The sequence below is a fragment of the Sycon ciliatum genome, chromosome 1 (genome assembly GCF_964019385.1).
Source record: "Sycon ciliatum chromosome 1, ocSycCili1.1, whole genome shotgun sequence".
NCBI classification, from domain to species: Eukaryota; Metazoa; Porifera; class Calcarea; order Leucosolenida; family Sycettidae; genus Sycon; species Sycon ciliatum.
Window position 1 is genome coordinate 81587015 of NC_088643.1, and position 24624 is coordinate 81611638.

Genomic DNA, 24624 nt, shown 5'->3' on the forward strand with positions numbered 1-24624 from the left:
GTTCTGGAGCTAGCTGTGCTAGCTGGCAAAGTACTAGTATGTTGGTAATGCATGTACATACTGATAGATGTAGACAAGCATTGTCCCATTTGGAGGCAGGTCACTATGATGTGGACGATGGCATATGAGAGAGAGAATACGTCTAGGTATGGAGATCATGTGTAGAAGAATTGTGAGTAAAGCTCTGGTTCATGTACTGCATGTGTTGCAGCACCCTTGAAAGGATGTGTGTTTCTCATTGTACTCTTGTGCTTGTTGGTCCTGTATTGTCTTCCTGCAGAACTGCTGATGTCTAGCGAACATGCAGACATTATCCTGAAACACACATGTATCTTGTTCGAAGAGTCGCTGCCGGATCGAAGCAAGGCGCTGATCGCCGCACTGCAATTAGCGCAGAGCTACTTTGATGGACTTGTGGTGAGCTATGCACTTGCTTTCTGTTCGCAGTCGCAAGGAGTTGTAGGCGTATTATTAATATTATTATTAATACATTTTTCGTACTGTTGAACGGACCATGATCTGAGTCCTGCAATCGGTAGCCCTGTAATATGCCGAAGTGCATGTTGTCCTTTCACAAGGCTGTTGGGGATCTGCTGTAGTATTCCTAGGTAAAACCTCACAGTTGACTTTGCTGGTGTTGTTTACGCTTGTAGGAGGGTGGAACTATGTTGAAACATGCTAGCTACCTGATGATGACAGTGTTCAAGGCCACCTGTGATCCTGACCCATCATTCAATCGTAAGTGACGGATGTTCAATGTGATGTCAGGCAATGAAGGATTCGGGCAGCTAAGCCAATTGGCGTCTGTTAGGTTTGTTCTCTTAATTTGGATGCTGGACAGCTTGGAATATTCATTTAGCCCCCCCCCCCCCCACAACATGCTTCTGAATCTGACAGCTTGACGGTATTGTGTTGCTGACTAGAGTACCTGATACTTGTTGTCTATCTGCAGCGAAAGTCATCACTCATATGCGCATGGTTTGGAAGAGCGGCCTGACCCACTTTGCCCGTCAGCAGCCTCAAGAGTGCCTGAAATGGGTGGAGGAGGTGTCTAACTGGGCACATGATGTTCTCCTATCATCTGCCCTGACCACTCTCTCAAGGTACTTAGTACGAACTACAGTCAAATCTGCCGTAAGCGACCGCCCCTTGGTGCAAGAAAAAGCGGCCTCTTACGGCAGATGGTCTCTTACGGCAGATGTATGGTAAATCCGGCATACTGGGTATATGCTTCCATGTACTCAAGTCGACGAGAGTAATGTGATTTTTATATCATTTTATTGGATATTCAACGAAGACCATACCCGTATAGTACGCGTATGCGACACGGCAGTAGATCGACGCTGCCTGGACTTGAGAGCTACAGCACAGCCTCAGTACAGGCCAGGGCCAGTCGATCGCACTTGCAAGACAGCGCATTTTCACACCTTGCAGTTGACAGCGCACTGGCAAGTACAGTTTCGCACCTGACTGAACGTGGGTCGCCGTCGCTTACAGCAGATTTGAATGCATCCACCGTGCATGAAATCGCGGTCGCTGGTCGCGCACAGCAGATGGTCGCTCTGGACAGATCAGTTTGTGTGTGAAACCGTCGGTGCACGGAAAATCGGTCGCTAACGGTAGATGGTCGCCTACAGCAGAGGTCGCTAACGGCAGATTTGACTGTACTTGCACAGCAACAACTCGCAGCTGACTATTTAGAATAGACTTCGCCATGGGCAGATGATATAGGCTGCGTTCGTTTTTGTCTACCTGGTAGAGTAGAGCGGATGTTGGAAAAACACAAAAAAAATACGGTAGATAGTAGTTTACGAACACAGATCTACCTATTCCGGTAGATGGTCGATTTTACAGGACGATGTACGATATTTCATGCTATTGGTCCCTATAGTAGAGCAAACTGACTGCTCGCCTGCCTACCTGGGAAGTAGTTTCATACATGTATCTGATGCAATCTGAAAATCAATACATGTACTTCAGTATACTGGTAATACTGTGGAGAGGAGTGAGAAATGATGCTCATCAGTTCAATTTGTTGTCTGTTTCGCCTCACATGCAGTTCGCTATTTGTTGTCTATTTTGAGTATTTCCCCTCACTTTTAATATAATAGATTGGCTGTGTTGTGTCTGTTTGCATCACGTTCAGTTGGCTGTTGCTTGGTTGAGGACTCGCTGGCCTTTCTCAGGTGACCATCTGCTTATTGGGCATATGTTCCTTACATAGGTACTTGTGTGTGTGTGTGTGTGTGTGTGTGTGTGTGTGTGTGTGTGCGTGCGCTCGCGCTCGTGTGTACACGTCGACTATATATTTGTTTGTGCAGCGTGAAGGAACTGGCAGACACGTTGATCTTGGTGCTTGAACTCACAAGGGCAGCAGGGCTGGACACACCCCTCCCTGCTCGTCTTGCTGCACTTGTGCCAAACAAGGAACGCTGGGAGCTCGCACGTGTGTTAGCTGGCAGAAGTGTAAGTCAGAGAAAATTGTCAATTTTATGCATGGGGTCCTGGTGGCCAGTTTGGTGTGAGGAGGATGGGTGGTTTATTTACTGTTTGAATGCAAGTAATTTGGAAGTATATGTACAGAGTTACAACTAAATCTTCATTCTCTTCTTCTTGTTGATGTGGACTATTCTAAAAGAAATAATAGTACCACTGATCAACTGCCTTTGTTTTGCAGAACCTGCATGGCTGAGTGTGATTGTGCTGTGGCTGCTTGTGTTGTACCATTGGGGACATGAGTGACTGTGCTGTGGCTGCTTGTGTTGTACCACAGGGGACATGGGTGATTGTACTGTGGCTGCTTGTGTTGTACCATAGGGGACATGAGTGACTGTGCTGTGGCTGGTTGTGTTGTACCACAGGGGACATGAGTGATTGTACTGTGTCTTGTGTTGTACCATAGGGGACATGAGTGACTGTGCTGTGGCTGCTTGTGTTGCACCACATGGGGCATGAGTGTGAGTGATTGTGCTGTGACTGCTCATGTTGTTTCACAGGGGACCTGAGTGATTGTGCTGTGTTGTTGTTTCACAGGGTACGTGCACTGGTAGTTTGGTGGACGGCTCTCTGTCTCTGTTTGAGCTCATCCCGGACAGCTTCCCGTCGGCGTCCGAGCTGAGCACGATGCGCCGCATGTCGGCCAATAAACTGTTCAGGCGGCGATCAAGCGATGCTGCTGTGCGCCGTGCCAGCCATCCAGCTCCATCAGTTCACACCCAGTGTTCTGTGTTCACCTGCCAGCTGATTAGTCAGTATAAGCAGCTGCTGATGCGTGAACACCAAATGCAGGGTGTCAGCAGGTATGTTTGCTCTGCGTGTTCTCGGCTTTCTTGCACTGCTTTGCGGACAATAGCAGCAGCTGTGGTGCATACCGATTTCGGCCTGCCGGGTTCTTACTAAAATGGAATCAGATAAGAAAAAGTCATGGGGGCTGAGAATGCAAGGAAGTCTCTCCATTTATTTATTTTATTTTATTTAGTCACTTGGCACTAGCCAATAAAAAGGTGATGTGAGTGGTAGAGGAGAGAAAGAAAAAAATGAAAGGGGAACTGAAATGTACGAGAAGCTAGGTGAGCAAGGGCAGGGCTGGATATCAATTAGTACCTTGCATTCTGCAGTAGCTATATGAATGTCTTGTAACATTGGCTGGATTTTAGATCTTGTGGGAGGAGAAACCAGAGGTGGTTAGCAAGGAAAAGGGGTGATGTTTGCATAGAGGCAGACCGCGCAATAGGGAAGCGGAGAGAGTTTCTGGTGTGTATGTCTTGAGATTTAACAAACCAGCTTAGGCAGGAAAGAGCATGAGGAGGAGCAATGCCCAGCTTATTTTTATGAATTGCCTGACAAGACAAAAATCGTAGGCGAACAGATAGCTGCACAGCGTAAGCAAGGCGGTATAAATCTGTGCTTGGAGTCAGGCGGGGAAGCCGAAATAATTTTTTCAGAAGACGCCTATGCATAAATAGGGCTTGAAAGTGCTACGTCACAGCATAGCAACAATTTCAAAAATTCAAAAAACTGGATCCACTTGTATCCAGTTTTTGTATGGATCCAAGCACATTTCAAGCGGTCTTACTAACAGCAAGGTAATGTTACCGGTGAAATTGACTGGGTTGCCTATTGGGGGGTGGGGTGACAATTGGTGGCGAAGAAAAAGTCATACCTGCATACAACATGCGTGGGTTGCTATGCACCCACACACTGAGGCAATAGCAAAGTCACACCTTAGTGGATCCAAAATAGAAATCTGGTGTCAACTTACTACTCCCTGGCCATTTTTGACGTCATCACTTTCAAGCCCTATTCTAGTCGAGTGATCAGTGTTTTAGAAATGCCAGCCCAAATTATGCAGCAATAATGAAAAATAGGCAATAATGAAAAATAGGCAATAATCAAAAATAGGCAATAATCAAAAATAGGCAGAAAAATAGGCAGAATATAAGAGACAATGTACTGTAAACCGCCCAATGTTTGCGTCGCTAATGTTTTTGCGATCTCTCAGAACCAGTGAGTTTGCGATGGCAAATGGTCGCAGATCACCGTGGCCACACTTATACACCCACTGTTGAAGTTTGATTTCATGATGGGTAATATTTGCGTTATGCTCTTCTCGCAACATTAGCAAACACGTCGCAAACATTAGGCTGCTTACGGTATTCATTGGTTTGAGGGAAAGATGCAAACGGGAAAAGTTTGAAGAAGAAAAAATTGACTCTCACCACCAGGACTCGAACCAGGGACCTTCTTTACCGAAGACAATGCTGAAGAGAATTGCAGAAGGTGCTGCTACTTCATGGAGTGAGGGCAGGGGGTCGATATACTGCACCAATAACCAACTTCTTCATGTGAGAGGTCTGTGGGAAGTGAGGGATATTGAGATCAGATCGATGAGTGTTGTTTGGAAGCATCCCAGATCTTACCAAGATACAGATGCTGCTGTATGCATGGATGGCACCTGTAGCTGGCTTGTTCTCATTTGGTGGACGATCTCGGCGAAAACAGTCATAGCCAGGGATTGTGAAAGACGACGGTGGAGAGAGCCTTATTTACGTTATGCACACAATGGGAGGTTTAGCTGTGGAGCGTATGTGTTGCGCCGCACGCGAATGGTACCGGCGAGCACGTTTGGTGATTCGTTCACTGGTGTTGGCTTGATGTATCCAGATGTTACAGATCTGGCGATTGGGTCGTTACCTTCCGCCAAACGGGTATCAGTGCGTGTACCATACACTGTGCTTGACTGCCTGGTACTACTTTGTGCAGAGGGCTTGCTCTCTCGGTAGTTGACAGTTTGCCATTCTGAGTTTGTTCAGGGCGTTGTTGAGATTCCAACAAAAGTGAAGTAAGAAACCAAGAAATGAAGAGACAAGGAAGACAATCCTGTGACTACTCGTCGAATTCAATATCCAACAGGACCTGTGAATTTTTGCCTTGGCCTCGGCTCGTTTCCGTGTTGCAGGTCTGACGAGGTATCGACAACAGACTTGCACCATGCTGGGTGACAACACAATGGCTACAATTCGGCACGAAAAACGATTAGGACAACATTAGACAGACAATTAGGACAAGGACCTCACAAGACAAACCAATGGGCGGTGTGGACAGACAGGACCACGACGAGGGAACACATGACGAGGACGACGATTGGGTGGCTGGCCAGTCCAGTTGCGATAAGGCGCGTGGCGTGGCATTGTAGGTAATGAAAGGCGGTGGAGTGGCAGAACGTCGGCATCGAAGTAGCGGTGTCGAGTAGGGCGTACCGGTCGTGGTTGCGGGCATGGTCGTTGTTGTTTTCGGTGGTTGTGCTGTATGTGTCGCCGCGGTGGCTCAACGCCTCGTAGAGTTAAGCGCCGGCGGATTGCCGTAATGAGTTCCTCCGCCGAGGGAGGCCGTGGCGCAAAGTCGAGGTGGCGACACGCGGCCACCTCGAGGTATCGACAACAGACTTGCACCATGCTTCGTCTCCCGTCATTTCCGTCCTTTCCTCATAAATTCCACCTATATCATGTCGTAAACAAAAGTGAAGTAAGAAACCAAGAAATGAAGAGACAAGGAAGACAATCCTATGACTACTCGTCGAATTCAATATCCAACAGGACCTGTTGGATTTTGACCTTGGCCTCAGCTCGTTTCCGGGGCGCATGTCTGGCGAGGTATCGACGACAGACTTGCACCATGCTTCGTCTCCCGGCATTTCCGTCCTTTCCTCGTAAATTACACCTAAATCATAAAAGTCGTAAACAAAAGTGAAGTAAGAAACCAAGAAATGAAGAGACAAGGAAGACAATCCTGTGACTACTCGTTGAATTCAATATCCAACAGGACCTGTGAATTTTTGCCTTGGCCTCGGCTTGTTTCCGGGGCGCATGTCTGGCGAGGTATCGACGACAGACTTGCACCATGCTTCGTCTCCCGTCATTTCCGTCCTTTCCTCATTTACGAGTGTTAAATTCCATGACAGAGTACCTGCATGATCCGCATCAAGAGAGAGAGAGAGAGAGAGAGAGAGAGAGAGAGAGAGAGAGAGAGAGAGAGAGAGAGAGAGAGAGAGAGAGAGAGAGAGAGAGAGAGAGAGAGAGAGAGAGAGAGAGAGAGAGAGAGAGAGAGAGAGAGAGAGAAAGTTACATTTATAAAGACAGGTAAGTCTAACAAATGAGGACTGAGACCTGTACAACAGGGTTTTTACGCCTGAAAGCGAGAGAGAGAGAGAAAGAGAGAGAGAGAGAGAGAGAGAGAGATAAGGGAGATAGAGAGAGAGAGACAGAACCAGACAGACAGAGAGAATGTTACATTTATGATGGCAAGTAGGTATAACAGATGAGGATTGATACATCGAATCCAGGTATTTAATGCATGAAAGCAAATGTAGGATTTAAATATTGTCAGTCTAAAATTTCCATCCTTCCCTCACACCAATGAATACGGTAGTCTGAAATTTTGTGAACAATTGCATCATGAGTGAGAGGGATTGAAGTTATAGGAGAGTGGGAGATTGAGATATGGAAGCCAACCTGCCTGTTTGTTCTTCGACTCTAAATAAACAAACAAACAAAAAACCCACTTACTTATCATACAAATCAAAATATTATTAAAAGATGACTTATTATGCATATCAAACGGGACACCAGCGTACCTGCCAATCCCAAGAGTCTCGGACTGTGAAAGTTGCATCCGCACCCTACACACATAGTTAACCATATTGTCAATTCTGTGAGTAGTAATAATTCTTTGTTGCCATCTGTGAGTACTATTGCATTTTAGGAAAGGTGTTTGCTCTAGGCCTAGTTTGCTCCCCACACCGGAGCTTGCGCTTTTCCGTGGGGAGCAAACCCATGTCCTATGTAACCTTTGCCAAAGTCGCTACCACGATCTCGTAGTACTGTATTGCATTTTGTTAACCCTTTAGACCTGTTGCGATCGAAATCGATCGTTTCATATACTGTCATCGAGTGTGTGTTCAACGGATCGTAGCTCGGTCAATTCTCAACCAAATTCAGCAAGCGAAAGCCCTAGATGGTAGCAGAGATGACCAGGAGTCAGCTCGAACCACTCCCAACTCCCTAGGATGAAGTTTGACGAAGCGGCAAGAGATTGAAAAATTCACTTTTTCTTGCGCTGGATGATTTCCTTTTCTTTTTTGCCCGAAAGGGGTTTTTCCCTGCGCCGGCTTCAGGCCCACGTAAATGTGTGACATCACATACAGGACTGTGTAGCATGACTTACTGTATCTTAGCTGAAAAAATTGATTGACTTTGAGCGAAGGACAATGAAATGGTGGTGGGATCGATATCTTCCTTGTCAAGATCGTGTTGTGGCTGCTTTCCTGGTGTACTGTGGCGGACAACTATAGATATCCATGACGAGTTTGGGCTCGTTGTAACCCTCTCTCCATTAGGTTTCCAACGAGCAAAAGATTTGTCAAAAGGGTAAAGTAGAACTAATGTTGATGGAAAATCGAACGATGTGTACTGAAACGCAGGAATCGTCTTCTTGTTGTCATTTCAGTGGAGGCCCGAAGGGCTAAACACCAGCCATGTATAATTTCACTTGGTGCTTTGCATTGCCTTTGCTGTCACTGCGACTATTGTCACTGTCTTTGATGCTCCTTTGTCGTCGTTGTTGCAGCACTGAGCCATTAGCAGTGGAAATGCTTGAGAGAGAAGTGTTGTCTGGTTTCTACAAGGAACAGCTAGTTGGGCTGTGTACAGAGCTGACCTGGGACATTCAATGGCTGTATGGTGTACCGCGCATGTGTCGCGAACTCTACAATCTGGTAAATGATTTTGTTCATTTGACTGCCGTCTTGACTTGGGGATTTAAGCTTCAGTTTTCATCATCATTCTCTATTTCTGTTAGGCTATTGAGCTCCTCACATTCAGGTATTCAAGTAGATACAGGCATGATCAGTAGATACAGGCATCGCTAATAGGTATAGGCATTGTCAATTGCCCTTGCTGTCTAACCCACCGTGTGTAAAATAGCGTTGTCATGGTTCCCTTTGGCACATGCTAAGGTGTACTGCTGCTTTAATATGATTATCTGACATGGAATAATTTACTTGAAGACGATAACTTTGATGAGGTAAAAAAATTGATTGAACGACGCAGTCTTTATTACGAACACACCACAAGCCAAGGCATGTCCACAAAATGTTTGACATCAGTTTTTCTATCTAAACGTTGCACGTTCTCTTTGTAATAATATTGCGTGTATCGAAATTGTGACTGCCCGGATAATTCTAACATTCTATTCATTGCTTTGTCTGATATTGCGTTCGCTTGTGCTGTCAAGCGCAGAGTTTTCTGTCTATTTCCAAGTTGTGTGCCTTTGGTGCAGATGGCCACTTGTCTATCAGCAAGAGTCCATAAACAAGAGTATGCAACTGTGATCTCTTTTCTATGGGCCAGATGCGCGGCGCGCTGCCTTCATTACATCATTCAGCTGCAGTCCGCGCACTGCGGAAAATCAAACACCGCACTTTTCCTCTGGTTTGAAATGAACTTTCGTACGGAACTGGAGTTCAAGCGCCAGAATTTAGAGATTGCGTTGGTACTGGAACGAATCGAGCAAAAACAGATGGGCTCGAACGAGAAATTGTGAGTTTGAATGCATGCTTTCAGAGCGTGATGGAGGCAAGTTACGTAATGAAGGCAACGCGCCGCGCACTGACCCATAACCACAGTTGCATACTCTTGTTTATGCACTCTTGCTATCAGTCATTGATCTGTATGTTGATGTTTGCATGTTTGCATGTTTGTCGATAACGTGCAGGATGACCCTGATGCCATCACTTGGGCGGTGAGTCTTACCAGGCATATGATAGGCTAGGCAGGAATCGGTTTGCCTTGACTTCCTTACACTGTTTTGCATTACGGTTGTGAAATTTTGAATGTATTACTCCTGCAGTTATGGTGAATTTCTATCACCTTACCATCACCTGTATTGATTATTTTGCTGTAGTCTAGAAGAATTTTCATTGAGCAATATTCTGGTGTTGGCATAAGCAGTTTTGTATGCTTGTTTTGTTTCTCTACTGTGGCTATGACTTTTGTCATTGGCACTACAGGCCTTGCCAATCCTGGAGCCAGTTGTTCCCCAGCTCCTGCGTGAGCTGAGGCACCGGCAAGCGCTATCGCAGGTGTTTGACACTGCCAAGACACAGTAAGCAGTGCCCGTCCTGTTGTGTTTGACACTGCCAAGACACAGTAAGCAGTGCCCGTCCTTTTCCATGCAGGCCTATCTTGCATGGGTCACGACTCCGAGTCTTCCATTTTCACGTACGGGTATCGTGTTGCACCTCATCTTTGTGTGTGTGTAGCTTATAGCTTAGTGACAGTTCATTTAACCAACTCTTGTTGTGCTTTGTTTTTCTTCAGTTCTGAGCAGAGCAAGTTGATCTGGGCTGCAGTGTTTCAGCGCATCTTGGAGGAGGCAGCTATGCTGGGCTTCAGTGTTGCGTCGTGTGAGCTTGGAGAGCTTCCTGAGCAGTACATGAAGTAAGGAACAGAGATGCTTGATCTTAACTTGTAACACTGCTTGCACACAAGCAGATCGTTGGTGTGTTAGCTGTGTGCAATTTTTCCACGAAGTGTGAATGTGTTCAGCTTCTTGTGCACCCTGTTCTGCCTCTGTATTCAATATGTACTCCCAAGTCCATTATAATTTTCTCAGTAGTTGCATTGCTCAGATCATGGTGCATGGCTCTGTGTAAGGACCTTCCAGTACTCAGCTGCATGTACAGCCCCCGAGTGCCAAGTGCATGCTGGGCTTGAACAGATCAGGTTAGAGGTATGCATCACTGGGTGCGTTCGATTACGGCCATGAATCGATTCATGAATGGAATCTCGTGCATTCAAGTCGTTCGATTTTCATGTCATGAGCCCGGGCATCGGTTCGTAATCGATTCATCCTATTCACATGGGGTGATGAGGATAGCCAGGGGTAATTCGTGAATGAATTCAAAAATCTATTCGTGGGCAAAATCGAACGCGTACTCACTGTGCTTGGTGTGCTCTCGTTGGGCTCTCGGTGGGTGTGGTGTGTCGGCGTGGTGTGTTGCAGGAAGGCCACAGTCACCGGTAATGAGCTGCGTACTCTGCAGGCGCTGCTGTCAGTGATGGGACAGCCTGGGTCACCGGTGGACCTCGATCACATCAAGTCCATTGCTGCTCAGCTGGAACAGACCATCTCGGGCATCAAGGCTGATGATCTGTGCAACACCAAGTCAGGTTAGTGCCTACGTATTGTACTCTTAGTCTATGATGCTCACAGTGGATGTGTGTGCACGTGGTTCTGTTAGATTTCCATGGGAAACTATTCTCTCTTCATATATAGTTGGGAGGGGGGGGGGGGGGGACAGGTATAGAATCTGCATAACATGAAGCCAACAAAGCACTTTTGTTGAACTGTTTTGTGCTGTGCATGGGGAAACGGGTGTGTGATTGGCACTGTGCTTGGACCATTGGCCTTACGAACGTCATGTTGTGTGTTCGACTCCCAGTATGTGCAAAGATAGGAGAGACAGACTTATTGGGAATGGGTGCCTGACTTGGGTTGGTGAGGCAAAGATGACAAGGGAGAGGACCTGAGCATCATCCTCACTAGGCCCAGCTCTTTGCAACATGAGGTCTCTAATACCACTTACTGCCCCACATGACCCATAGTTGGCTTGCTGGCTGTCTGGATGTCATTGCTGTTGGTCTGTTGGTCTGCTGTCGGTCTGTGTCCCCTATAGGAGCTATGAGTCCCTTGTGTGCATGTGTGTCTGCTCTGGAGTCTATGTCATCCAATGGAAACAACACGGCGGACCCACAAATAGTGTCTCGCTTGATGAGTCAGGTCATGAAGTGGAGAGATCAGAAACCGGACCTATTCTTCTTCGACTGGTAAGTCTAACCAAGAGGCTGTATTTCTTCTTCACTGTGCCAGTTTTCTTGGTTTGTGTGTACCCGTGCGTTTGTGTGCACGTGTGCGTATGTGTGTGTGTGTGCATGTGCGCGCGTGCGTGCGCGTGTGTGTGTATGTGCGTGTGTGCATGCTGTAGGGCCGGGGGCATACACATTCCCCACCGTGCTGTACATACTTTATGATTCTACTTGTACCAAGAGTAAAATTAATAAGCTCCCAAGAGTGTGCAACTCTGCATATGGGATCGCCGACGGCGAAACTAACGTCGTGCGTTCCGAGTACCACGTACAACGAAGTGAGAGGTCAGCGTGCACGCAGTCCAAATATCTACCACGATCTAGCTGATGACTCACATAAGCTGAGTGGGTTTCACAGGCTTTCTGTCACTCTTGGTAGCTTTTTTCACTCTTGATTCTACACATTCTCTACGGTGTACACAGTCGGTTATTCCATTTGTCTTCTTTTATTATATGTGTGCCTTCTCCCGTTCAGTGACCTGTCAGCTACTCCAACCAATCACATTGCAGCTACCATGGAGATAATGCGGCTAGTGCAGGTGGCGGTGGGCTATTGTCCTGAAGTCTTGAGCGATGACCAGTGGGACTTTGTCCTCTGCTCTTTGCTGGCTTGGTTCCAGGTGAGGGTTGAAAGTTTGCTGACCCAGCATCTGCTGCTGCTGCTGCTGGTACTGCTGCCAATGCTGCAGGTGTTTCTGTTAGTCCTTATGCACGTTACCCCCCCCCCCCCCCCCCCCCCACTGAGCGACAAAATAGTCGCGTACACCATGGGTACGAGTCTACCGACATGTGCTTTTACCCGTTTGGGCGTCCTTGCCAAGTCCTTGCGCTTCTTCCACTTCGCTTTCAGCACAAACTTCAGTCATGGTTGGCTTCCTCTGTTGTCATTTGTTGAGTTCTCAGGGAAAGCGATACATGTATTCCTGGAGCTTCTCTCCATGGACGTGATCCCAGTGTAAACAACACTCAGCTGCATACCAAGACACGACGTCATGCATGCCTATAGAGACCCAACAGTAGGGGTTGTCACTAGTTCCATGCATCACTCGTGATCACACAGGTACCTGTGCTTCTAATATGTGCTGCGTAAATCATTGTTCTGGACAGGGAAGCTATAGAGGGACTGGGAGGACTGATGGGGGACTTGGCATCACAGTGATGATGGCTCAGCACTGTGTAAAGCAGCAAAGTCCAGAATAAGCAAATCCCCAAAGAAACGAAAATTTAACGCTATCATTTGACACGCGCATGTGCACGCTTGCGCTTGTTCGTGGACACACCCTGCAAAAACATATGCAGACCAGCTCATTTCTTTAGGACTTTCCTCAACAGCGACGTCAACTTCTGCTCCTTCTAGCATTTTCTTTTCGCTGCAGAGTAATCGTCCTCGGTGGGATGGAGTGCGCAAACTTTGGAAGACTTATTGATTATGAAATCTTTGCTCATGTCTCGGCAATTTTTATGATCCACGCCTGATGCAGCTCCTGATCGGAAGGAAGCGATTGGAAAGAATTATCTTCTAGTGTTTCGCTGTTACGTGTGCACCGCAGAACACAGCAATGTTGCGGCATATCGACCTGCACGGAAGCAAAGAGAATTTAGAATCAAATTATCGCCGAAAATGTTGCACTTGACAACATGGGGTAATGTCTGCAACCTGCATAAGGACTATTGTGACTGCCGTTGCTGCAGTGTAATCATTGTCGTTGTTGTTTCTAGTACCAAGAGTACACACTCCCAGAGCGTGCACATCCTGCATGCATTGCTGCTCCGACAGAAATTAAAGTTGACCTACTTTTATGATGCGATGCTCCTGGTATGCGTGATTTCCGACGTTTGTGCAAAGATGCCAACGCATCACTCGTGTTTGCTTGCACGGAATTTACAGTAACTATTGGCGATGTGTCCCTCGCGTACCACCAAGAGTAAATGAGCTCCCAAGAGTATGCAGCACATGGGATCTGCGACTGCGAAAACTCACATCACGTGTTCCCAATAGGTTTTGTTCTACATGCAACCAAGGCCAGCGTGTGCGCAGTCCGACTGTCTGCCATGAACTGGCTAATGACTGGGATAAGCCGGGTGGGTTTCTGTCGGGAGTGCTAAATTGACTAGTCTACTTCTGGCTGGGAAACGTGCAACGGGAACACTACACCACGCTGTGTGAGTTTTTGCTGTCTGCGGACCCTGTAGAAAGGGTATCCAGGGGTTCACACTCTTCGGAGCTTATTTACTCTTGGTACCACTGGTCGGAACAGAGCTGACACTGGAGTTGCACACACTGTGTGTGTGGGGGGGGGGGGGGTATGTACTCTTCCTAGTGTGGGTGTAATACTCTCTGGAAATACACTTGTAAGGGTATTGATTATGCGTATTAGCACAGCGCAAGTGGAGGTGAAATGGCCAACACAGTGAAGGGTAATATTTTCTTGATCTGCACTGCTATTTCTACGGCCATGCTGCAGACGTGCCGTCAGACGCAGCCTCATACCATCAGCTACAGCGGCCTGCTCTCCGCTGCTGCCAGGAATGAGGGCTTGCTGCGATGTCTGCACTTCACCGCCTTCTGCTGCCACAGCAACAAGCTGCTCTGTGCTGTTGTGCGGCTGCTGTCCGGCCCAGAGGAGAATGTACCGGCTGCGCTGAAGAGCTCGTGGGACTCTTGGTGCGGCCATGCTGTCTATGCGGAGTTTGTGCCACTATTCATGGCATGTGCTGGTGAGTGGTGTATGAGTTGTATTGAGTGTACAGCAATTTATAGTGTACAAGCGTTATGGGATGTCTTTGAACGTGTACTATTTTCATATATCCATGCAGATTACATTGTATTCTCATCCCTTTGTCGCTGTATAGGAGCTAGGGTGTGGAGTCTTCTTCAAGTAAGTTGATTGCATTCTCCCCTCTTGGGCACACTTTGTGAAGGCTGTATTCCTGCTTACTGTTGCATTCTAAATACTCCTGATTACGATTGTGCCGTCCTACAGACACTGCTTCCGTCACACTGACTCTCGGCAGAGATCCCGTGATCACGTGTCTGCATCAGCTGCTGGAGCATCTTTCTCTGTCCATCTACCTGATGCCGTCGTGTTTACTTGAGGGCGAGAGTCCCGAGTCGACGCAGCTCTTGGCCATGCTGCAGGGTCAGCTTGATGAAGATGCTTGCCAAGGTCAGGACATGGTCAAGGAGATGGCGCGGCGCATGAGCATGATCAACCCAGTTGTTCCCGTTCTGGGTGGCTCCTTACCGTCGCTGCTCCTATCACCGAGCTGCTCTGTTCAGGCTGCGGCGTTCTTCACGATCTGCAAGTAAGCCATTCTCTTGTCGCCTGGGGCTGTGGCTGTGTGCTCCAGGCTGTGGCTGCTGTTGCTACAAGTTGTTGAATCACTAGAGGCCTGTACTCACTGTGTACTGTGTTTAGGCATTGGGCATTTGTAGCTGTGCTGCTGCGTTTCTGTGTGCGTGTCAGGCGGTGCAGCTAAATAACGTTACTAACAGAAATATTCCCCTGGTTATACTCGTTCTAACAGTGATAACTTCCCCCGGTTATGCTCATTCTAACAGGATGGTGCCTGCTGTGGTAAAGAAAGCAAGTGACCGGTTACAGTCGGCCAGAGCCGAGGGTAATGAAGGCAGTCTTGTGTAAGTTCATGCTCTAACCAGCCAATCTTGTCTTGTTTGCTGTTCTACTCAAGTATTGCCGGTCGCAAAGTGTTCATGTACTACAGTAGTTGGTGAAAAATTCTTTTATCGCCATTCCTGTCTGTCTGGTTGCTAGTCTTGCCCATACATGTACACCTAGTCCCATTCCATTGTGTGTGGGTGTAACCATTGCTGATTGCTCTCTCTCCCTCTGTCTCTCTCTCTCTCTCTCTCTCTCTCTCTCTCTCTCTCTCTCTCTCTCTCTGTCTCTCTCTCTCTGTCTCTGTCTCTCTCTCTCTCTCTCTCTCTCTCTCTCTCTCTCTCTCTCTCTCTCTCTCTCTCTCTCTCTCTCTCTCTCTCTCTCTCTCTCTCTCCCCCCCCCCTCTCTCTCATGGATCATGTGCGTTGTCCCACTGGTTAGTCACATTATTCGCCCATTTACCGACCACTTAATTTGCCATTACCCACCTGTAGAGTTGCGTGCTTTCTTTTGGCGGAAAGGCTTTGCTTGTCATTTTGGCTTCTTAGTTTTGAGGCTCTCCGCAACGTTTCCTTTCTCGTATCACTTACTCTACCCGGTGTGAATGTTTCTGGCTGTGTATTAGAACTCTTCCGGCTGACTTGACGGTGCTTATCGATGATCGGTGTGAAGAACTCGAGTCCTGGATCACATCCCAGCCAGAGCAGAAGCAGGGCAAGCAGGTGAACATACCGCGTGCTAATGTTGTTTATCGCACGACAAGTGGCTACCTGCTTGCGTGGCATCTTCTCCTGCTCATTCTCAACAGAGCTGGACCGGAGGTGAGGATGGAATGCAACTGAATATAAGTGTGCATGTGTGCGTGTGTGTGTGTGGGTGCTGTTGTGAGGGATTGTATGGTGCTAGTATGTACAGGTGCCTGACCACTGGAGTTGGTATGATCTTCTTTCTAAAATGCATGAAAAACTCCAATATCGCCCCTGCGGCTTAGACTCCGAATGCTGGATGTGAATCGACCAGCTCTACAGTACTACTGTACTACAGTACTCCATGCATATAAACAATACATGTATGGTGTCATTCAACTACTGGTTACTAAGTATGTACTGCAATCCATCATTGCACTAGCACAAAGTTTCTACAAGTTGTCAGTTCTGTGTGGACAAACTAGGCAACTTTTGTAGAATTTCACTCGTGCTTCTCCGCTTTTTAACCATTGGTAACGTCTTGTATGTGCCGATAGCCTCTAAGATCTGTTGCCAATAGAGTCAAAGTCTGACGTGCGGCTTATACGTCGAATATCAACGAATCTTGGGCCCAAGGGAGGGGGGGGGGGGGGCGTGCGGCTTAGACCCCGGTGCGGTGAACGCCCCGGAAAATATGGTATATGCTGACGGGTTTGATATCGTGCACGGGGTATGATATCTGTGTGTTTTTCCTCATCTTCGTGCCGGTGTGCAGCTTCGGGCTCAGTACGCGAGTGGTCTGCGTGATGGTACAGAGCTATCATCACTCATGAAGGTGCTGTTTGCGCTCATGCCCACGCAACCTCCACAGTCCATGCTAAAGCCACCGCTCGAAGTCGGTCAGCCATCTCGCAGTTTACCTGTACCATCTATGAAGTATGGCAGGATGGACCACAGAGCCAGTGAGTACATAAACGCTTTCTTTGAACTCGAGTAGTGAGCCAACGATTCATTTGTTCATTAATTTTATTCATTTCCTATTAACCCTTTAAGAGCCGCCCCATACTTGAATGCGTCGTAAACGACGCATTCAAATGCAAAACTTCAAAAGATCGTAACTCAGTCCAATCTCGCTCAAATCCAGTGACCGAAATATCCAGGGCGAAGAGAACACTCTCACCTGTCGGGAGAAGCAATCCGCGAAACGCTGCGAGGAACGGTTCCTGAGATCAATCACTCGTAAGTTGAGCCGCGATCGCGGCAATTTCAAAAGCGTGCAGTGCGACTTTAGTATTGAGAATTTTGAGACTTTTCGTCACGCTGGTTTACTCGAATTTGCACGGGTTTCACTGTTGATATTGTCAAGAGTACACAGCGAAAAAATTGGAACTCCACGATCGAGCAAAATGAAATATCTGGAGCGGGACGCAATTGGACGCATTTGGGGCATTTTTCGTACTGTCGCTGCGATCTAGCGCTGGATAGACGGTGTGCTGGTGATCATGATCGACCTCATTCTCTTTCTCTCGCGGAGACCTTTCCAGGAAGCCCTAGATTGTGAGGATTGAGTGAGTAGAACTGAAGCTATGATCCAAGGAACACGAAAAAAATGCAGAATTTTGAAAATTTCCTGTGGCTCTTAAAGGGTTAAAACTAAACAATCAATGGGACGCATGCATTGTTTTGCCGCCGTTTGGTTTTGCTTGACACATCCTATTGAATTGTGCACACTGTGATAAAGGTCTAGACCCGTGTGAACGTCATGACCTGCTGGTGCCTAACAGATATGAGGCATGTTGCCTCCCCCCCCCCCCCGAAAACGTGAAAAAGGCAACGGCCATCTTTGATACATACCTCCCATTGAAGGGTACCTGGCTGTTCAAGACGATTGTTAACTCATAAGAAATCCTCGATTCATTCTTTATCGATCTTGGTCAAGAATGGACTTTGCTTGGAAACCGATCACACAATGTAACTTCAAAAGGCCATTGTAAATTTGTTTAGTTATGCTGCAGCAAAAGGCTATCAGTGAAGGATGAGAGAAGCATAGATAGCCGTTTCAAATTCTGCCATGTCTGCGTGCAGTTACACAAAACACATTCAGAGTATGATATGGCCTGGTCTTACAACAACCATGGTACCACCTATACACTACTGTGCGCCGTGCTAGGGGAAATCTGACCCAGAGTGCAAAGCTGGCACCCTGAACCAGTTCACATCACATCACTGTGCATTTATACATGTTTTATACATGTACATACGTACATAGTCTACTTACCCGGCCGAATACACACACACAGTAGCCTGTGTGCACAGAAAGAGTGCTACGCACCAAACAAGCTATACACCAAGCAGCACTCATACAAGTACCAGGGTGTCAGGAGCCGTACAAGCCCGGTGTGCACTGGTACTCATTTTGGTGGGATTTCCCCTAGCGCAACTGTAGATTTGCATTAGCTGAGCTTGACGTATGCTTCAACAATCACTGCATAATGTATGTGTTTAAAAAAGTATTCATGACCTGCTATAATCGTCCTCCTACCCTAATGGTTGATGTACACCTCTGCGCATGCATGTGCACGTCTGTGTGTGTGTGTGTGTGTGTGTATGTGTGTGTGTGTGTGTGTGTGTGTGTGTGTGTGTGTGTGTGTCTCTCTCTCTCTCTCTCTCTCTCTCTCTCTCTCTCTCTCTCTCTCTCTCTCTCTCTCTCTCTCTCTTTGTGTGTGTGCCTGTGTGTGTATGTGGCATCTGCTACTACGCTAGCTCTGTGGTGGAACATCCCAGAGATGGCTTGCAGTCTCTATTTGTCAGCCATGCAGCAAGTACCTGTGCTGGTTCGCCAATGGTGGAACACTGTCGATCGTGGCTTCTATCAGATGGTGGAAAAGTGAGTGAACCTTCTGTTATTGCTTCAGCATATTCACATCATAATGAGTTCTCATCTCTGACCATCATGTCCTCATCCTGGTGTCATTCATCACCATTATGAATTTATGGTGTCACCCATTGCCATCATGATGTCATCATAACCTCTTCTTTACATATGTATGGTTGTTCACAACTGCTTGAATAGTAGGTGGGGCCGTACATGTATTGTCATGTTCTTTCTGCTCTCGTGCCTGGTATATAGATTCTCCACCCAGCACATCAGTCCCATCATTCTGGAACAGGAGATGAAAGCTTTGCAGTTGAATGTTCAGCCATTGGAGAACATGGAGGTATGTGCTTTGGGTTACCGGTAGATGTTCTTGCTCATACAGGGGAACCTTGGAAATTGGAACTACAACCACCGTTTGGGCTGTTTGCAAAGACAACTTCTCATTTCCATGGGAATATTACAATTCTAAAACTGACCATATTACCTTGTGTGGCACATATTTGACTTGAATGCAAGTATGTGACTGAGAATATTGTCTGTCTCTAACGTTCTTTATGCACACAATGACCAGTGAACGGAGAACTGATAATCTTTTTCTTTGGCTTCATCGTATTTTACACTCGCGTACACAGATCCGCCCTAGACCAGGTGCACGTGAAGTGCTTGCCGTCTATACAATGGAGGAGATAGTGGTGGAGCTGACCATTGAGCTGGCGCAGTGCCATCCGCTGCGGCCCGCCAAGGTGGAGTGCACCAAGAAAGTCGGCGTCAGGACGGAAGAGTGGCGACGCTGGCTGCTCCAGCTGACCACCTTCCTGGCAAACCAGGTATGGTTAAGTGTGTCGCTGCTGCTGCTGTCCCTGTCACCGTGATCTTCATTGCCGATGCTGTAGATGTCGATACTCGTGTTGTTCATGTTGCTGTTGGCTGTGACCGCTCGTGTGTGTGTGTGGGCTACGCGGTGCAACTGAATGGGTCTTTTCTAAATGACTTGGTTGGCTGCACATGAAGCTGTATTGTATAATGCACTAAGGTGCCATGCATCGTCTGCACATGAAGCTGTATTGTATAATGCACTGTCAGGTGTCATGTATCGTTGCCACTGTAGGGCTGAGTGTAGGCCTGCCTGCGTGCTTCTATCCAGGTCATTCTGAAACCTAGGTAGCCAGATCGGCAGGGTTGATTTGCTCATTTCCTTTGTACGTTAGTGTCAAGTCATCAACCTCAGAAGAAGAAGAAGAAGAAACAGTATACTAGTGTACTAGTGTCACAAATAATACCCCTGTATCCAGAGCAATCACTCCTTTGACAGCGTACTTTCAACCTTGTACGACGACTTCCCGAAATCGATATTTTCCTCCCGTCGGGCTGAATGTCATTACTCGTTGAGGTTTATGGCATAGGGTACACGGTGAACTTTTGTTTGTATTCTGCTCTTTACCTGTGCAATGTATCATGTGCTGTGCAATGTATCATGTGTGTATCATGTGCTGTGCAATGTATCATGTGTGTATCATGTGCTGTGCAATGTATCGTGTGCTGTGCAATGTATCATGTGCTGTGCTTTTTACAGAATGGCAGTATCCTGGACGGCCTTGCACTCTGGAAGAAGAGTCTTGATCGTCGATTCGAGGGCATTGAGGATTGCATGATTTGCTTCAGTGTGATACATGGCTCAAACTGCTCCCTGCCCAAGCTCAGCTGCCGGACATGCAAGAAGAAGTTTCACTCCGAGTGCTTGGTAAGGAGCTGAGTAACAGCGCTTGCAGTTATTTTTAAGCTGTGATAAATCGTGTCGAGTGGATGTGCACAGCATAATGTTTCACTACCATTCCATGTCCATGGCACAGTGCATGTAGTGACTGCTGCATGCCAAACACTTCTCTTTTCTTACAAGACGACTTTCACTGAAAAACAAACACCCCAGCCTCTTTTGCGGGCAAAATAAACACAATGAATTCTTGTGACGAAGGAAGTTATTATTTGTTGTGCTCAACTGAGGAAAACGTCAAGAATGTGGAGAACTTGATATGATTATTACAATCATGAAAGTGCCATACAGCATGTCCAAGGAAATTGCTAACCAGGCAAGCAGCACTCCGATACCACCAGCGATGCGGAGCCCGTCGACGTTACTGAGTGAGAGCGCCCGCGGTGGCCTCTGAGGCACGCAATGGCCGAACGAATCAGTGCAAATCAAAGCCGACACCTGACATAGGTCATAATGATTGAATATGGTTCCTTCTGCTCCTCGCAAATCTTAGCGGCAAGGCGCTTGTAAAAAAAGCACTAGGAGCCTTTCCTTGCCCTTCAGTGGCGCTGAACACCAGTGGTACAAACACAGCGTGTGCAACTTCACGCACACGCTCTTCATAGTGCCGCCGCTTCTCCCCTTCATGCTTGGTATATGTAGCGCAAAGGGAGTGAGCCTGCTTTGAGCTAGCGAAGGAGTTGAACACCCGAACATCAAAAGATAATAGGTTTGCTCGAACCGGCCACCCCACATTCCGCTGGCCACAATTTCAAGGAGAGTGCCGTCCTCCCGGATTGCAAACCGTTCTCCAGACAGCGGCTGCAGACCAGGCTCCACCACAACGTGATAGGCCACCTCATCCAGGAGACTGGCAGTGACATTCCGCAGTTCATTGGGTCTCATTGCAGGATAGCCTCTGGTCAGGCAGGATTGGGCGTGTAGCAGGCAGAACGCCATGCCACAGACACACTGCTGAGGCAGATGTGGCGGTGTCCAGCCATAGCGGACCAAGACACCGTCACGAAAGGCCTGCGTATGCAGCATCAGGCCATGCCGTCTGAGCGGATGGCATGTGAGCCAGCTGGACGATCCCTTTTCGAGCAGAGCAGTCGCTTGTGTGGAATGCTGTAAAGTGACGTTGGCGATACCAAACCCAGTCTGCCATGGTGGCACGGTAGAGCGAGGACCTCTCTCTCTCTCTCTCTCCAAAGCCCCAGGAGAGGCGCGTCCCAACAGGGCGGGGAGGAAGAACTTGGACATGACTTTCGCGACGAGCTGCAATGCCTCTACTGCACCGGGCATGGTGCGGGCGATAAACGACCACTTGTGGCGCAAGACGTTGGTGAAGACGGTATGCACTGCCTGGGGCTGGGTTGCAGCAAACACTGACAACTTCTCAACGTCTGCCGGTACAACTACACTCTTTTCTTAAAAGCAACGGGTCCGTCCATCCCCTAGGTGTGGGAGATGGTCTATTGTGTCATGCGTATCAAATTATATACTAGGAATGCTTTAGTTCTGGTCGGTGCGTTTGCATGTGTTTCCTAATAAAAATTCCGATCTCATCCGGTGACCGTACGCTATGCCTGTGTTTTTTCTTCTCTTGTGGCGCTCAGTACAAGTGGTTCAACACAAGCAATAAGTCGTCATGTCCACTGTGCAGAAATCTGTTCTGAGTTGCTACGGCGACACTGGCCGTATGTACCGGTGTGTATGTGCGCATCACACACCAAAACGTTTGACCTTGAATCGGCTGCTGTGCATGCATGTAGCAACAGCGCGCCTCTGACTAGTGTTGTGTAGGTTTCATTCATTGACTGATAAATGTTTTGCACACATCGTGATGGAGACTGCTCATGCCCTGACTCCACTGTGCTACATTAGGAGCTTCATAAAACCGTCTACTTGCATGTGTAAATAGTCATTGTCTATCTAGCTATTCTATAGTTTGATGATCTAGTTTACCACACTGGCCATATTTTCCCAGCCATAACTAGGTGACCCTCATAGCTTCCATGATATTTCACAATGCTGTGTGCTGTGCATCATATCTGCGTAACACACAACCTCTCAACTCTTCTACTTTGCTCACTGATCACAACACACATAATACTTAGGGCATTGCTCAAGTCTAAGCAGCGTTCGGTAGCCTACAGCCGCGTAACGTTCCTCGCTCGGTTGGTTTCCTTCAGTGCTCACTTATGATTCCAGTGTCTGGGCTGATCTTTTTTAATCCCCATATTTTTTTCATGCCTGGTGCGTGTCTCCCCTCGTACGATATTTCTGGTCCCAGGCGTATGTGTTCAGATAGGCTGGCTTGTGTAAAGGAGTACTACTTTCATGTCTCATCCCATCCTGTCGTCTGTCTTGCTTAGCACGAGACCACTGTTTCCACGTGCCTTTCACCTTTCCGCAGTCCGTAGCTCTTCTCTTTATTTTCCATTTTCCTGATGCTGCATGCGTAGCTTAGGTTTCTTTTTGGCCTGCTGTGTTTGTGTCCATCCTGACTAGGCTGCTTGGCCACTGCCGGTCTGTGCTTGATTCTTGCGTACACGACGACAGTACATTATGTACATTCATGTATTCTCTGCATTTCTATCTCTCTTACTGTGCTGTCTGCTGTATGCCGCGAGATGATTGCTGTATCATTCCGCTCAGTGCGATCCGTCCATGGAATGTAGACTTACGGTCATGTACAAGGTGTATGGGTTGTTCACACCACTACAAAGTAGTCACGATCATCCTGATCGACTTGTTTCATATACTGTAAAGTGAGAAACTTACTTTCGCTAGAGATTAAATTTCGCTATTTTCGCGACCATCACCAATTCGCGAATATAAATCACCGCGAACTGCTGTGCACATTGATTTTTGACTGTACAAGATCCAACTGAATACTAGACTATACTAGTATAGTAGAAGATGAGATCGCGAAAGTTTCTCATCGTGAACCAGCGCAATTCTTGAAAACGCGAAATTTGCGCGCCTCTAAAAACGTTTCACTGTACTCCCTAATGAAGCCCCAACTGGGCAAACAAATTGGAGGGAAACAAACCAACACACCCAGCCCAGAAGCTATTATTGTTTCTACTAGGCCGTTCATGCCATTACTCTTTAGGTGTAGGAATACAGTCGAATAATAGCTTTTAGAGAATTGCAGTGTAAGAGTGTACATTGTATTATGGGTACAGGTCGTATCAAAAAAGTTATCTTACAACGAGACTTATCTGAAGGTACAAGAACTTGAAGAAGCACTGATTCGTACTTCGGGGGGGGGTACTGGTACTGGTACCCTCTATAACAACATAAATTATCGGCACTTCAACTTCAACTCGTTAGTAGAATGATGAAAGAATCTCGAGCATGGCTGTTCCTTAGCTGCAAGAGATCACGGTACATGTACATGTATGTTTCTATAAACAGTGTACACACACACACGTACACAGGCCGATTCGGCTGTGCAAAGCATCTCAACATAATTATAGCTGATGTAATCGCCTAAAACATCTGACAGTGAATGTTACATTTGATTGTACAATCATGTATGTAACCAAGAGTGTACATTCTTGTCTCTTCATGCAACCAGTAGTTGCTGGCCATGTGCCAGGGAGTCCAAACTAGTAGTAAACAATTATTAATTTTTATACGACTCCCTGATGCAAACTCAGACTGGGGGCCAGCAGCTACTGATGTAGCTACAGCAGGGAAGTGGGTATAGGACTACATGACTGTACAAGAGAAGTACAGTACAGTCATGTCAGTGCACTCCCGATCCTGGTCCCTCTACTCCTATGACTCAGCCGCAGTATGAGTATGAACCTGATAAACAGTGCCTTTTTAGTAGAGTACTGTATTGTGTTGATGAATGATGGACACTCCGAGGTGAACTTTAGTTAGTTCTGTAACATGTATCAGCATAATCGGCTAATCAGTGGGTGTAGTGAGTGAGTATCACATTCCATACATTTGGAGATAACCTATCGACAGCACCCGCAACAAGTGTCATATTTCAACTCTGGAGCTAAACATAGCAATTCCGTACTCCAAGCAAACGAACACTTCCGAAGCGGCCTCGGCTCAAAGCTTCCACTGATGCAGTGCAGTGATCTGGTGATGGCCACTGCCCTGTGGGTGTTGAATTTTGGCGGTGTACATATCCGCGCGTCCGACTTGCTTTTCGCTCGTTGGCAGCGGAGGTCGTAGATCTACATGCTTGGTTAGAAAACAAGTAGAGTACAGTAGGCGTTGCTTCTCTGGGAAGGTC

General features: G+C 47.2%; 1 protein-coding gene across 2 annotated transcripts in view; it reads left to right on the forward strand.

The window, feature by feature from the left end:
- Positions 1 to 22967, forward strand: part of LOC135805832 (E3 ubiquitin-protein ligase listerin-like) — a 33981-nt gene extending 11014 nt beyond the window's left edge. For both annotated transcript variants that reach the window (XM_065319945.1, XM_065319946.1), the window contains 22 exons: positions 281 to 417; positions 654 to 738; positions 953 to 1103; positions 2322 to 2466; positions 3034 to 3299; positions 8125 to 8272; positions 9271 to 9297; positions 9566 to 9660; positions 9876 to 9995; positions 10561 to 10727; positions 11234 to 11384; positions 11899 to 12043; positions 13889 to 14141; positions 14408 to 14729; positions 14986 to 15063; positions 15669 to 15864; positions 16505 to 16691; positions 18493 to 18616; positions 18860 to 18947; positions 19240 to 19434; positions 20181 to 20348; positions 21977 to 22967. In XM_065319945.1, the coding sequence (XP_065176017.1) occupies positions 281 to 417; positions 654 to 738; positions 953 to 1103; positions 2322 to 2466; positions 3034 to 3299; positions 8125 to 8272; positions 9271 to 9297; positions 9566 to 9660; positions 9876 to 9995; positions 10561 to 10727; positions 11234 to 11384; positions 11899 to 12043; positions 13889 to 14141; positions 14408 to 14729; positions 14986 to 15063; positions 15669 to 15864; positions 16505 to 16691; positions 18493 to 18616; positions 18860 to 18947; positions 19240 to 19434; positions 20181 to 20348; positions 21977 to 22036 (3308 nt within the window). In that variant the 3' untranslated portion in view covers positions 22037 to 22967. The remainder of the gene's footprint in view (positions 1 to 280; positions 418 to 653; positions 739 to 952; positions 1104 to 2321; positions 2467 to 3033; positions 3300 to 8124; positions 8273 to 9270; positions 9298 to 9565; positions 9661 to 9875; positions 9996 to 10560; positions 10728 to 11233; positions 11385 to 11898; positions 12044 to 13888; positions 14142 to 14407; positions 14730 to 14985; positions 15064 to 15668; positions 15865 to 16504; positions 16692 to 18492; positions 18617 to 18859; positions 18948 to 19239; positions 19435 to 20180; positions 20349 to 21976) is intronic.
- The last annotated feature ends 1657 nt before the right edge of the window (positions 22968 to 24624 follow it).